The 16034-nt window shown below is 42.1% G+C and overlaps 1 protein-coding gene and 2 non-coding genes across 3 annotated transcripts in view; 2 read left to right on the top strand and 1 right to left on the bottom strand.

The window, feature by feature from the left end:
• Positions 1-919: 919 nt before the first annotated feature.
• Positions 920-991, top strand: trnaw-cca (transfer RNA tryptophan (anticodon CCA)). Its single transcript has one exon. It is a non-coding gene; the product is annotated as a tRNA-Trp (tRNA).
• Positions 992-2688: 1697 nt separating this feature from the next.
• On the bottom strand, positions 2689-2760 carry trnal-caa (transfer RNA leucine (anticodon CAA)). The gene has a single exon. It is a non-coding gene; the product is annotated as a tRNA-Leu (tRNA).
• A 3730-nt stretch (positions 2761-6490) lies between these two features.
• Positions 6491-16034, top strand: part of LOC141014502 (partitioning defective 3 homolog) — a 357805-nt gene continuing 348261 nt past the window's right edge. Inside the window, exon 1 of the mRNA XM_073488320.1 lies at positions 6491-6962. Coding sequence (XP_073344421.1) covers positions 6843-6962 — 120 coding nt within the window. The 5' untranslated portion in view covers positions 6491-6842. The remainder of the gene's footprint in view (positions 6963-16034) is intronic.

The following is a 16034-nucleotide window of genomic DNA, read 5'->3' as shown; positions in this document are numbered from 1 at the left end:
AACAACTGCAACCAAAAACAACCCACTGGGCCCCAGATGAGGCCTTTTCACTGCAGACATTTTTGACCCATCATAGTAGGAAAAGCACAGGTTAATAATATGAACAATGGCTTTGTTCTTTTCAAATGCCTCTGTAAGCCATGACTGTCTAACAGTAGAGGCCCGCACGTACAATAACAGGACCCTGAAACTGAAGCAGCTCAATACAATTCAGCCGTCATTAACTGCCCTCACATGTTTACACTGTAAAATGTCAAAATGTATAATACTATCTATAACTACCCATCTTGGATGAAGGATAAACTAGTTTGAGGTGGATGAGTGAGATGATAGGAAAACAAGCTCTATATTGAGGGAACATCAACATACACTCTTTGTATTGGCCTATATAATGTAATCAAGGACAGTGAAAGTGTGCGCAAATAATAATATAATATTTAAGAAAGTGAAGTAAATACTATAATAAGTATGTGTTAGTCTACTGAGTAATAAACACATTTAAAGTAGTACTGTATAAATGGAAAAATAAACTGCATCGTGCACATGCGCATTCGGTGCGCAGTATTGACTACCACAGCACACACGAGGTGCGCTTCTGAGCCAGCTGTTGTGCGGTCAGCTGTGGTGCTGCCGAAACTAAACTGATAGACAAAAAAAATGTACCTGTGAGGTGAGATGAAACATGACGCTCAGAACATGCAGCGTTAGTATTGCTCAGCTATCAATGTGGAAGAGCCGAAGCGCTCAGATTATCATGTAATGTTAGTGCAAGTCCGCCATGTTTTGTATTTATTGTTTGTTTTTTAAATGTATCAATATAAAACGGTGACATACACACGAGCAAACAAGTGGAAAGGTATGTCTACTGTAGCCCACTGATGTAGGCAATAATCACTTTATTCTTGTGGAATGCATATGGGACCTCGTGGCGCAACGGTAGCGCGTCTGACTCCAGATCAGAAGGTTGCGTGTTCAAATCACGTCGGGGTCATATCTTTTCAAATGTGATGTTTATGACCATCATAGGGAAATGTGTGTAGATATACATACAGGGCTTATTTGGAGTAAGCTAAACACCATTACTCTCCATATATAAAAACAAAAAATGCGAATTGTCACACAATTCCTCCCATTTTGACACTTACTATGTTAATTTTGTGTTGAAACTGTGTCCGTGACATTTAAGTTAGCCCTTAGCAAAGCCGAGTGATTTTTCATTACTTCCCACACATTTCCAAGAATGGGGCTCTTCACACTTGGGACTGATGAGGCCCTGCAGGTTTTTATGGGAGAAACAACACATAATGACATTGCTGTAATACAGGTATTTCATCCATAAATCAGATCGCAATGAGATAGTTTAGTAAAATGCCTCCTCTGGGAGAAAGTGAGGTGTAGGTTAGAAATGTTTCCTTTTCAAATGTGTCTCCACAGAGGCAGACAAATCATCATCACATCAGTTTATGTGTTTTTACTCTTCTGATGGTAAGTGGATGGTGATTTAACAGTTTGGTCTCACAGTAGTCTGAAAAGCATCGACCTTGACATGATTTGAACACGTAACCTTATGATCTGGAGTGCTAATATTGCATCACAAGGTCACAATATATTTTGACCTCGGCCTCCTGGCAAACTCATAGTTGGGAGAGTACAGCACAACACACTTGTATCCCATCTATTGGCATCATTTTGCAGGACCTCTGGGTATTAAAACCTGTTAAGGTGTGAAATTCAGTCTCTATATTTTGAGATGTGCAGATTTTTCAGAAGAGTCGAGTGTAATTCTGCGTGTCCACTTCAAATCGCCGTTATCACTGGGTTGTAACGTATGAACCCATCTCCCACAGGACAGAAAGTGTATGCAAAACAGCAAGTGGCAGCCTTTGTTAATCCATGAAATCACAGTGCTAAGGCTGTACTCACACCATTCGCTGTGTTCACAGGCGTACATCGGGCCCAATCCCCACAAACACAGCAATTAAAGGCTCTAAACATAATCCCGACAAAGAAGATTCCTGGAGAGAAGACGAGGTGTGATACTTTTAAGGGCCTGCAGATGGGGCCCTTCAGCTGTAGTGCAACAATGAAGCTCATTTTAACACCACAGGTTCCAGGAATCAAACTGTCGGTCAGTAAACAAAACACAGACATTATATGAATTATAAATGCACATATTTAAATTGTTTTAGAGATTGACCAGTTACAGCATGACCCAATCAAATCTACGAACAGATCCCGATGTTTGTTTTGAGGCTTAGCAAGCTTAAAGTCTTACTCAGTTTTTCATGTTCTGGTGCATTAGTCAGAGTTTGGGTTAGACTTTAGGACTATGTTGCCTTGAGCTATTTATAAATTTATTATAGAGTCAAGGTGCAGCCAGAACAGCTGATAATTGGCGTCAATTAAACCTTAATTAGTCCAACCATTTGGGAACATCCGCATGCCTCAGCTTGCATCAGTGTGGGATGATCAGCAGAAATTTGATTCAGGTAATGTGAAAAGTTGTTCAGTGCAGCGCATATCATGAAACTGCATGTGTTTTAAGCTACATCTGAACAGGGGAGAATGCTGCAAAGCTGTTTTGCTGTGAAGTTCAAGAAATCTTTTATCGATTGCGAAATTTCTCATGACGTTCCACTGGCATGGGGCTGAGTAGCTAAAGGCTAACGGAACTTACTCACTAAGCTTTGACCTTGCCATGATTTGAACATGCAACTTTCTGATCTTGAGTCAGACACGCTACCGTTGCGCCACAAGGTCTCTTAATATCTTTAATGCATGTGATTAAAAACCTGCCCTCAGATAATGACGATCAAAGCGATGACTTGATGTCACTTTAATTATCAGTCCTCAAAGCCCTGGCTCACCGAAGCAATAATTTGTCCTGTTGCCTGTTCCTCTGCACCTGATGTTCTCTCAATGATTTTACCAACAAAAGGTTTCAGATGCCTTCAGTAGAGGTGTACAGAAAGGGCTGTATCTAAAGGTTGTGGTGGAGGTGGAGGAAGGATGTAGTAAATGACATATGTATGAGTGAATCTGTGAGTGAGTGTTGAATTCTCCAGTGGTGAGGTAAGTCCACGATGACAGAGGGATTTGTCAGGTATGACCTCCTCCACTCCTGGGACCATGTTGGAGCACGTCTAGCCATGGAAGTGTCACACACACACACACACACACACACGTAGATGTAGAAACACACATGCTTTGTTTCCTTTCTATACTGCTGCCCTGCTCTCCACACAGGCAGGACAAGTCTGAAAATGTGGGGGTAAAGAATTTGGATTGCCCAAGGCTCAATAATTAGGAAATAGAGGTGGAACACTTGTTGTGCTGTGTATACACAGGAGTAAACATTTCTTCGGGTTTAGCTCTCGTGTATAAATATTTGGATGGAGGACATTACCTGTATAAATCATGCTGACACCAATGTTACTCAACTGCAGAGAAACAGCTCTGTAAACAGCCAGACTTTTCTAAAAACACACTTCTTCTTCTATCCTCCACCTGCATCATTGTGTCATATTAGTGTGTTATTTGTTTGATGAACATAACAAAACTGAAAAGTAACTTTTACAGGTGTATGTTCTCGAGCTACGAGGGAGAAATCTGGGATCTTGGTTGTGTACGCCAAAGCCCAGTCACATTCAGGATGTTAATCCATCTGCAGGACTGATGGAGCTCTGCAGGGCTGTATGGGGGGAAATAACCTGACACAAGTGCAATAGATATTTTAATTAGATTGAAATTATATTCACATTGTTTGAAATGACCGTGTTACCGTTACTAAATTATTAAAGTTTATCTTAAAGAACTGATCCTGACGTGCTTTGAACGGGCAACCTTCTTATCTGGAATCAGACGCACTACTGTTACATCACCAGGTTATCTAGACTCAGCATCAGGTTTTCTGGGAAACTCACAGTTGTGAGAAAAGTACAGCCCATCACACAGGATTTCGAAATCCAAAACTACAAATTCAACAGTATCCCGGGACGCATTTACATACTAGAAGGCCCCAGGTCAAAAAATAACTGAGGCCCACTTATTATATATTTTTCAGTTTTTTGACCACACAACCAATCCAGTCCTCCAAAAGCTCCACTTGTTACATGATTTTTTTCAGAATAGATGTCAAAATCCTCCTCTTAGTTTACAGAGGACTTGTTGGTCAGGCTCCACAGTATATTTCAGACATGCTGGTAGTTTATAATCCCAGCAGATCTCTCCAGCCACAAAGTAGAAATCTCCTTCATATGCCTCGAATTTATGCACTGCTTTTGTATAAAAATAAAATTGGAATTTTGAATTTGACAGGGATGCAGTCAGCAAACAGGCTCCATGACATGGTGCGTTTACTTTTTACATGTAGCTGTAATTTCCTTACATCTGAACAAAGCAGTGGCGAAGAAAAAATTGGCCCGGGCTCCACTTTTAACTTTAGCTGTAATTGTACTTTAGTGCACCACACACAACCACACATTTCCACCGCTGTCTCACTCCTCCTCCCTGCATTCCTGATGTGCAGCGGACATACTGCAGTTCAGACTCAGGACTCATCTTAGTATAGCAGTTTGGGGTAGATGAAGAAAGTGTTCATTACATTAAATTCATGTATGTCATATATGTAATGCACTGACTGAATGATGTCCAAACCAGAGGAATAGTCAATGTTTAAACCTTTAACTCAACACATATCTTCTGATGGGACGGTATAGTTTGGGGGTTGTGCACAGATCTTGCTCTCGTGTTCATGTTCACTCATTTGGACTGCATTAGATCATAAAGAATAAGAGCTGCAGGGAGAGAGAGAGTGAAGCTCCACAGAAAGGTTGTAGCTTTTATTATTAAAATTGGGTCACATCGTAGATCCAGCCTCGGGCCCGTTTCTTTTTTTGCACTGCAGTTCAATAATTTAAGACGTATACATAAGATTATGCTTTGCTATTAGTGACATAACTGCAGCTCACCCAAATACAGATCCGACTTTGGTGAGTTCTCAGCAGCTCCATCAGTGTGAATCTCACAGCTCGCCCTGCTGGGGAGTTCATTTCCTTCAGTTTTCCATTCTGTCTATCTCATCCATGTGCTGAATCATCCAGGAAGTCACAGATAAAACATATGCAAGACTTGTTTCAATAGACTCGCAGCACTTGATTAACCTGAGCCTGGATCAGGGGTTTGCCAGACTTACCTAACCAACACTTCCCAGACTCCTGGACCTCCATCTGATAAGATATCGTCAGACTCCAGAGGAATCACACACGAGGTGTTTGTACAGCAGGACAGACTCCGCATCTGTCTCTGACACTGTCTGTGCCAGGTCATGCTGCTCTATCAGTGTGAACCTCTTGTGAGTAAAACAGCTGTGAATCTGAAGTATTCCTCGAACCGTTACACCTGCCTCATGTAGGCCGACTGGTTGTCTGTGTCGCAATCCCTTCAATTTGTGTTTACACATATTACATAATACAAACTGTCAACAGCCAGTGATGGAATGTAACTAAGTACATTTACACAACTACTCTACTAAAGTACAATGTTATGGTACTTGTACTTTACTTTAGTTTTTCCATTTTCTGCTACATCATACTTCCACTCCACTACATTTTGGAGGAAGATACTGTACTTTTTACCCCAAAACATTTATCTGATAACTTTAGTTACTAGTTACTTGGCAGATTGCATGCTTCATCACAGCCAAAGCAGTGTGATTTATTTGTATTATTATTACAGTTGGATAAGTAAAACACTAAGTCAAATAATAAAAAAAATGTGAATATCGGATCTGTGAATCAGCCAGGGTCCATCAGCCCCCATATTAGTATATAGTATGTAAACACATGTAAATATGTATAATTTACTTTGACTTGATACTTAAAAAAATTACTTTAGATACTTAAGCACATTTAATATCAGATACTTTTAAGAATTTTGCTCAAGTACTATTTGTATGGGTGACTTTCACTTTTACCAAAGTAGTATTGTTAGCACAATATCTTTACTTTTACTCGAGTATGACTTTTGGGTACTTTATACAATACAGCAAACCTGAGGGAGAGTATTACTCCAGTCTGGGTGATACTGATTACTTTCTGGGATTCTGGCACAAAATGGACTGGGGTAAGGTACGTATGTAGGGGGGGCTTGATGGGGCCCGGAGCTCAGTTTTTGCCCAGGGACCCTCTTGCAGGTTAATCTGGACCTGCTTTTAAGGGGCCCCTGGATAAAGCCAGACTCTACCTCTGTAATCCAGGTTTTTAGCCACAGGTAGCACTGATAATACAAAATGAATACCTCCAATCATACTGTCCAGAACAAACATCTGTTCAAAAGGGGTCTAATTTCACAAGATTTCTATTATACCATAAAAGTGTAGACCGGGACTCTGCACAGAGAAAAAAAAAATTACAAATCCAAGTGTTACGCAACTTTGAATGATAACAAAGTGAATTCGCAGGGTTTGCCCTCAGCTGCAGGCAGCATTGTGTTGGTTGGTGCTGGATACATTCTTAGTGCCTGCTCGAACATGTGGCTGCACTCGCGCTGTCAGTCCAGTTGTGCGCTCTCGCTGGAGAGGCTTTTTGTTGGGAAGTTTCTGTAAGTGAGTCAACACAGCGCAGCGCAGCACAGCACAGGGGAGGACGCCACCCAGCCCCGCCGTTGGAGCCAGTGCTGGGCTTCTCTTTTTCTTCTTGTCCTCCGAGGACGCGGGACACAAAGGACAACTTCACTCCGAACCTCTTCGCAACCCTCTGTGGATTTAGTTTTCAACCGTCGGGATGGTGTTTGTCGCTTTGACGCGCCTTTTTCCTCATTGGAATTAACGCAGCGGAGGAGACATGAAAGTGACGGTGTGTTTCGGGAGGACCCGGGTGGTCGTTCCGTGCGGAGATGGGAGTAAAAGAGTGCAGGACCTCATCGAGCAGGCAGCCATGAGGTACAAGAAGGCGATCGCAAAGGTAAGCCCCCCACTCCGGTGTGCCTTTTCTAACGTTTGGCGCACGCTGCATCCACACTGGAGCCTCAACATGGCGCTTTCCACGGGGCTGAGAGGCAGGGAGAGAGCGGCCAGGGGGGAGAGACAGTGGCTGCCCCCCAGAAACGGAGCCAGTGGGGACCCCCAGGGGCCCCCGAAGGAGGGAAAGTTTCATTGTTAAAGGAGATGCTCATGTTAGTGTGTTGTTTTCCCCCACAAGTGCTCTTAAAAGTTGTGAAGCTCTCCTGAGTATCTGCCAGGCTGTCATGAAAAAAAAAGTTCAGGAAACACTGGAACTGTTCCCATTCAGTTTGAGTTGTGTTTGCAGAAAAGGGCGCCCGGTTCATCCGGCGGGTGTGTGGAGCAATGAGGATGACATAGGAACCAAAATACCTGTGCCAATATTTAAAATATCACAGTAAAAGAAATTGTTACATGTATATTAAAACATAGTAAACTGGCTACTTCATACACATTACACTTCCCAGTTAGGACTTTTACAAAGGAGATTTAGTGTGCTGCACATTCACTGTCAGACACATCTTTACTCAGTGTGTGCATCCATGTCTCTGTATCACAACACACTTAATCACTTATATGGAAAAAGTGGTGATAGGATCATGGAATGTCTATCGATGGTTAGGCCCTGCTCTGCACTCATTGCTCTTTGTAATTAGATGTTTTTTTTTAAGTTCATCCAAAATTCTTCTATTAAATGATGGAACCATGACTGTGTGATCCCCCTGTGCCAAAATCTGAGTGAGGCCCGACCAGGACGCTGATTGCTTTTCCCTTTGTGGGTTTTCTAGCAGCTGCGCTTTAAAGCCCATTAAATGACTAATGAATGAATTGAAGTTTGGTACTGTTGCCATGGTTAGTGACAGCACTTTCTCCTCTCTGCCGGTGGGTGATATTATCATTGGAGTCACGTTAATGCTGCAGCTTCTCTTCAAGGGGCTCGGAATACCTCGATGAGCCCACGCTGGCTTTGCCTAATTATTTCTTTTCTTGTGTTTTAGCTTTGGAAAATCCTACAATCTTCTTTGTTTTAGACCGATAGGCAGGTTTCAGAAAGATCCAGAGAGAGAGAGTGTGATGATGCTTCACTTCACACCAGTATGCTCAGCTATGCAGTGACGGATGAGTTACCTTTCACTTCCGGGAAAAGGCAAATATTCACTGTTGCCACTGTTGCTAAGTCAATTTTACCACTAAAGGCAAACAGTGACGAAGTAGGTCAACATTAACGCTCATTCTTGAAGAGCACTTCCTCCTTGGATACACACCGGCAATCCCACACATGCGCGCACACACATTCACTCCTCTGTTTACCAGTGCTTGATGGTTTTTCCATGGTTCAGCAGAATGGAGGCGACTGGTTCATTGATCCATGCAGTGATACTGTAAATGTAGAAGTGTGGGCTTCCCTTTCCTGGGAACACTTGGCTCCGGGTCAACGCTAACTACTGTATCCCAGGACAGCCATGACCTTTGGACCACAGCGAGATGTAATCACACATAGTTTTATAATATTACTGCAGCTGACAGCAACACAGTGTCGCTTTGACCATTCATTTAAAAAGTGTGAAAGTTGTATTTGCAGGGCTGTATTTATAATGTAACAAAAATCACACGCGTCCCCTGGCTTTCGGATAATGAATCATGCAAAATGTATTTGAATGCTGAAAAAAGAATGTCTCACTTTGGGCATACGAAAGTACATAAATCTTAAATAATTCATCCAGACGGCAGTGAGCTGGGGTGAATCAGCTTCAGCATGAACAGCAGAGAAATGACAGGGAGGTGAAATAGGCATCTCTCATAATTCAGAAGTCTCATTCTGCAACTGAAGAGCATCGTGTGTGTGTTCAAAGGAGGTGGTAGACAGAAGTGTAGGTTGTGCCTCTTCATCTTTGAGCGGTACGTAGAATAAGTACACTGTCAGAAACACTTGATGCAATGAATATAGTTGATTGCTTTATTCCTGAATCATTTTCAAACGTCAGTATTAGTCAGATTAGTCATTGGTGTGTTTTCACAGCCTTACCCTGATGTGATTTGAACACGCAAACTTCTGATCTAGCGTCAGACGTGATAGCATTGCGTCACAAGGTCATGACACAGTCTCTGCACTGACTGACTGATGTCTAAACAAAGACTCCCTCCGTCAGCGTCTGTTACATCTGTATGTAACAAATTTGTTGCAAATGTGTTATTACACACGTAACCAATATCCATAAATGGCAAGCAACTAATTGTGTAACTTCAAACACATTTAACATAACATTCATACAGGGTTACCCCTAAATTCCACCAGATCTGTGTTCAGTCTGTCTCCGTTCCGCCACGGCAGCTGTTAAAACACGCTGGTACGGTATTGGTACTTGATATTGGCTGATACACAAAGTTCAGGTATCAGAATCAGTAGCCCCATTCACACTGCCCTCTCAAGGCGGGAATCATGCGCTGATATTCTGCCTCGCCGCCTGTGTGAAAGTTACAGAGGCAGCATGGGGGGACAGTTTCGTTCCGCCTCTGATCCACCACCGGAGGATGGATCAGAGTCGCAGCATAGGCGAGCTGGCGTCTGTGTGAATGGAAAAACCAGAAGCGCGGTACAGGGGTGTGGCGGTGTGATGGTGTTCACAGTCTGACAGCTAAACAGATCCTTCACTCATCAAATAAAAGAGAAATGTCCCGCACTTCAACCCACAGAGCAACGTTACAGGACCAAACAACAGTAATGTGGTAGCAGGTAGTGTCTTCAGCATCTTATATGAGGCCAGGTGGCTCCCGCAGTTGAATGGCAGCGATAACGTGATGTGATTTAGAGCAAAAAACTTTAATTCACCATGTCTTTGTCTCCTTCCACTATTGTGTTGTTGTAGTTACTGTCTCTGGCACTTGTATTGAAAAAAATCACGGTGACGGTCAGCCCTACTGACCAAGACTTCAGTGAACTTTCCCCCAGAAAACAGCATCCCTCCTTGTGAGTGAAAGCCAGACAAGGTCCTCTGTTTACTGATGCTTATTATGCGATGTCACTTAGAGAAAAAAACGTTGTCACTTTCCACGATGCATGGTGAGTCAAGATCTCAATCATAACACATTATAACAGCATCCACATGATTATAAACAGTCGGTGGATACATCTGTGTGAAAAGGGCTAGTATCAGGAAGGAACAAATAGTGTCGGTACATCTCTACAGGTTACAAAAGTACTTTTATTAGAAATAAGGATTGATCACTTTTGATGCCGTCATGAAATCACATTAAGTTCTTTGTTCATCTGATTTATGTGGAGACAAACTGAGCATAGATCAAGCATCTCCTGCTTGAGCTCAAAACTCACCGCTTCAACAACTTCTTCATGTCCGCCCTTTTCTCTACCTTCCTTCCCTGTACTTAACAGCCGATCCTGCCTCCGCCTACCTTCTGCCTGACTCTACAGAATTATCTTGAGTTGCAAAGATACTTGCCACGTGTTGCTATGGTAATTCTGTGATGCTTTGGCAGCCTTTGCTAGTCGTTGCCTGTAATATCAGCGGTCTGTGAAATTAGACTTATTCTCCCCTCTGAATTAGCTTTGTCGAATTAGCCGAGCCCCATCCGACAGTGTCACAAGCTGTGCTGGTGTACCTGAGCTTTTCTCTGGGGACTCCTGAAGCATTTGTCACAGTCTCAGGGGGACCAGGAAGTGAGCATCAATCAGCCACTCAAGCACCATTAACTTCAGAGTCAATCTGGTCCACAGTATGCACAGTCATGAAGGATTAAGCATCTCATTCTGCCGCTCTGTTCCCAAGGCTGTTCGCTTTTCTCACTTGGCCAGTCAAGAATGACTTGAGTATTTATCACATTTTTAGTCAGGTAAGCAAAAGCAATATGAAGCTGTTATTTTGTGGGCTTTCCTGTTGGCATACAGAACATCACATAGACGTGACTGGGAGGTTCAGATCTTTACTCATCCTCCTACAGTCTGGTTTCACTCACATCTGGTGCACAGTCAGAGATATAAAACAAAGAATACTCAAAGCTGATCCGTAGTTTGTGGCTCTAACTCATTAAAGCGTTGCATCTCTAGATCCTATTCGTCTCCTAGTTTCCCACGGATGTTCCACCTAAATGTCTGCTAAAGCCTGAAAGCGCATAATTGTCATTTTTCCTCCCAAAATTCCACACATTCACTCTTGTGGACATGTTACAGCAAAGTCAAGTTGTTGAAGTTTACAGATGCAGAATATCCTGAGGGGACAGCATGGTGAAGCAAAGGCCCATATTTCTGCAACATATGATGAGTATGTGTCTTGCAGTTCTGGGATGTCTGAAGACAAGTCCATGATGTAATTATTTATCAATCTTTAGGACCCATACAGATGCATGTGACGTAGACTGAAAATGACTAAGGTAGGGCACCACTTGGAATCCTTTGATTTGGTGAAATGACATCCTATCACTGGGTATTTATATGACCATCTTTGCACTGTTGTCTGTCTTGATTGCCACTTAAAATAGCACATGCTGTATATCGTGCCCTGATTGGGAACACTTCTCTAGGCTCTAGCACTGTTATTATCACCACACAACTCCTTTTGCACTGCTCCAAACAACAAGCCCTCTGCAAAAACACCAGAGAATGTATCATGCCAGAATCCACTACTTGAATGTGGCTGGCGATGCCTTGAAATTTAAGATTAACTGAGAATCACCTGTAAAAGAATAGTTGGGCATTTTGGTAAGTATGCTGGTAATGATAATTAAATTATGTTAGATGGGAAGATTAAGGCAGCAACTAACATATTTTTCATTTTAATTATCAATTATTCTGCTTATTGTTTGAACTATTAACCGATTATTCGTTTAGTCTATAAAAATTGGACAAAATTGTGAAAAATGGTTATCACAATTTCCCAGAGCCCAAAGTGACATCTTTAAATTGCTTCTTTTGTCTAACCAATGGTCTCAAAACCCAAAGACTGTTCATTTACTGTCATAAATGACAAAGACAAACAGCAAACCTTTCATTTAAGAGCTGGAAGCTGCAAATGTTTGACATTTTTGCTTGAAAAATGGCTGAAGTGATTACTAAGTCGAGTAATCGTTACTCAGAATAGTCTGCAAAAAATGTTTTTTTAATGAGTAATTGATAATTGACTTATCGTTGCAGCTCTAGAGAAAACCAACAGCCCTCTCTGTTGCCAATTTGGTCATTTTTGCATGAAGACTGGAAGTAGGGAGAAACCAGCAACCACAATTCCTTAATGAGCTATAAAGCCCCCCCTCCAGTTTATTTTGGGCATTTGTATGGTATTTCATATTTCCTGAAAATGTTGATGAGCCACACTGTTTGCCACTATGTTTTTTGGACAAAAGACCTAATTTTGTGCTCAAAGTTTAAATAAATTAAACATTTTAAGCTGGTTCTAAAATGGAATAATGACATATGACTATAGTGGAATCTGGGAGTCATACAGCATCCTCCAATCTTGGCTTATAAGAGGAGCGTGCCTCCTGTAAGAGTAACAGTTTGACCATGAATCAGTATATATCAATATTCATGCTATTGCTTTTCCATGCTAACGTTATCCATGCCAGTGATGTTAATCTTGTTAGAACGGCAGTCTGGTTGCGATGGTGATGGGTTATGTGTGATTAACCACACCCAAACCGTTGCGAGCCTTGGTTTTATTTTCATTTTGAGATATTTTCTGCAACCAAATCGCCAGAATAAATATTAGCCAAGTACATTTCTGCAAAACCAGATAAGTTACAATTAAATGATAAGTTATGTTGCAACTTTATGTTGGCACAACGCTGTGCTTATGCTCTGGTTAGGTTTACGGATTGGAGTTAGGAAAAAACCTGTTTTGGTTGCCACAATCATGGATGGAGATGGTCCGACTTCCGTGAAAAATAGCTGGTTTTGGTCGACAAGAAGGTCCGGAAATGTCTGCTGTAAATCTTCATAGTTCTTGGAACCCCAGCGTGAACACACTGACTTCACACCTAGCAGGTTGCCAGTTGCTGACCCCTGTCTTAAGTCTCCCAGCCTGTCTCTCTCCTTGTCAGTTCAAAACAAGTTGGGCTGTTGAATAACTTGTGGTTCTACCTGATGAGGAAGGAATACATTGGGGGAACGCCGCTCCCTTTGGCAATGTAGGAGAAGTCAGGTTAGACAGTTTTCTGCTGCAGGGCAAAGTCAGACAGCATTAGCATCTGTTTGTTGACATGTTTGAAGTGCAACGTTGTTGACTTGTGGGAAAAATTAAAGACAAGAAAGCCGCCGAAACATATTTTCAACACTACTTGACTCTACAGGGAATCATTGTCCTCTACTAAAATTACGACTAGGGCTTTTATTAATTCAATTCAAAGGGGCTTTATTGGCATGAAGGAACGCAAGAAAGTGGGAAGTGATGCTGGGAGGGTTGTTGGTGCTCATTAGCTCACTACACTCAGCAGCTCGCTGCTTATGTAATGGAGAGGAGCCGCTGTATGTGAATAAGAATATTACAGTAGTGGAAGATAATTGGGGGATTATCATGTGAGTGGACTGTACTAGGCTGAGCTGTGTAAGCCCCGCAGGATGATGGGACCCTGTGATTGATGGTAACTGAGTAAAAGTGGGTCTGTGGTTCAACTGTGGTCAAGCAGCAGTGATTTAGTTCATTTCTTCCACAGCAGGGAACAAACCAGGGGAAGAAGAGGAGAAATGTGCACTCAGTAACCTTTCTTCCTCTTATTGTATTCTCCTCTTGCTTTCTCTCAGTTTCTTCCTTTCGTGTATCATCATCTCTTTTTTCCTTCTCCCTTTTTTTCTCCAGCTGGTCGACACAGTGCTGTCTTCCAGCTGACTGAGCAGTGCCCTTGCTTTTCGTGCAAAGTCCTTCCAGGGGGATTGTTGCCTGCCAGTCGTCCAGTTAAACATTGCACACCCACTGCTCCAAAAAGTCACGAGTTAAGTTTGCCCAAGCATCCAGAAAAGATGTTCAGTACCCCTCTCCTGCACCGCACTTCTTCACTGTTTGTCTACTGAGATCTAAGACAGTGATCCATCTCATGAGTTCCTTGCTTCTGAAACTAACATGTCAAATTGGGAAAACATTTTAGGTGCTGTATGCAATGTCAAAAATATGCAGCAATAACAGAACATGCAGTGGTGTTTGTGCAAAACAGATTGCACAGTGCAAAATAGCCTGTAATTTCACATGGAGGCTGGTAACAGCATGTTTATAGTGGTATATAGTCATACCAGTAAATGGAGAGGTAGACAAGTACTTAAATACTAGTCTAAAAATGTGGAAAAGACACTTAAAGAAGTACTTTAATGTAAGTACAGTTCAGTCAGTGAAGACACAGTCTCTAAATAGCTGGACGATGATGCATGTTTTGTTGTTTTGCTACTAAAGTCAAGCAAATATGAAATTAAAATGTAACGGTGACTTTCAAGTTGAAATGGTGAAAATTCAGTTTAAAGGCTGTTTGAAAGCTCTCCCATTCATATTGGAGGAACAGTGCAGGTCTGGTCGACTGTGAAGCACAGTGATTCTGAACACACAGAAAAGGCAACTTGTGTTTTTTGATGGCCAACCATTGGGATGTTCTTAGGTCAACGTCAGCTACTTGACCTGGCAACAACCAGAAAACAAGCAAGAAGTGATGGCGCTGCAGAACAGAGCCCCTACAGAGCGTCCACTGGCAAGATATGAAGTGTCTGATATCTCACTTATGTTTCGGACCGCAAGGGATTTGTAACCAAATATTGAATATGATGATCACAGTGTTTCCCACAGAATGGCTGTGTACCTGTGGACCCGAGCGACCAACTCAAAGCATTAGTAGCTGGCCTGAAGGTTGTTTCCTGCTATTTAAAGGACACATTATTCAGATAGTAAGATGCACAGGGCTCACAACAATCATATACTTGGATTGTATGATTAGAGAGGCTGCTTTCAGTTATTTTAAACATTTTTTATGCACACATTACTGTCACTGCAGCAAATATCATGGCACATAAGTAGCAAAACTAAAAGCTACAGAGGAAACAGAATGCGTCTGATATAATAAACTGCATTAATTGATCAGGACAGCTACTTCATGCCAAACTATTTTACTGTAAGGATCTGTGTGTGACCCTTTGATGTGTTGAAGAATACAGAACATTAATTAATATGAAATACCAACCGATCCTGTCGGCGAGTTAGGAGCTTTAAATAATCAATGAAGTATATCAGCTGTTCCTCCTGCACAAATGGGCATGTTAAGGGAGAGATACTCATATTGTCTCTGCTGCTGGAGGAACACTGCAGTTAATGTCATTAATATTTTCCTCATTAAAAGACATATTTCACCCACCTCCACCCACTGTTGATCAGAATGATCATTTTTATGACCTGTTCCGTCTGATCCACTGACTGAGATCGGCGCACACACACAGGGACGTGCAGCAGCGCTCCTCCTCCTCCTCCTCCTCCTCCTCCTTGGTTAAATATCAGTATATTTTCTCATATGCAGTTGAACAGACTTGTTGATGGGACAGGCGATTGTGAAATTGCGGAGGCAGAGGGTCCAACGTCTCTGTCCTTCAGCGGAGATGAGTGCCACTGTTTAATAGCAATGAGTCACGTCCTGTTGCACCTGGCTCGTAAAGGGAGCGGTAGATGGCACCCTGATTGGTTTAATTCATGTGACACCCAAAAAACACCCATGACTAATTCAGTCTAAAAACTGAAGCGTCGTGCTCCTTTCTTTGCGCTTAGACCATCTACCATTTAACTAGCAAAATTGACTTGGACACGCCCTAAACGCATTTGCACCATGTGGTGTAGACCATGCACCAAAGATGGTTTAAATAGGGCCCTCAGTGAGGATATATTGACGCTTTGGGTCAGTACATGGAAGACTATGTACAAAAAGATTTATACCTCCTTAACTGTTCAGCTGTTACAGAATCAATTGCCCTGAATTTAAGAGCTGACCTTTTAACTTTCTATTTGTTGCTTCATTTGAAATCTACTGTACTGTAGTACAGAGCCAAAACCATAAAGAAAAATGC

Source organism: Pagrus major, chromosome 19 (genome assembly GCF_040436345.1).
Source record: "Pagrus major chromosome 19, Pma_NU_1.0".
NCBI lineage: Eukaryota > Metazoa > Chordata > Actinopteri > Spariformes > Sparidae > Pagrus > Pagrus major.
This window is presented reverse-complemented; position numbering and strand designations above follow the sequence as displayed.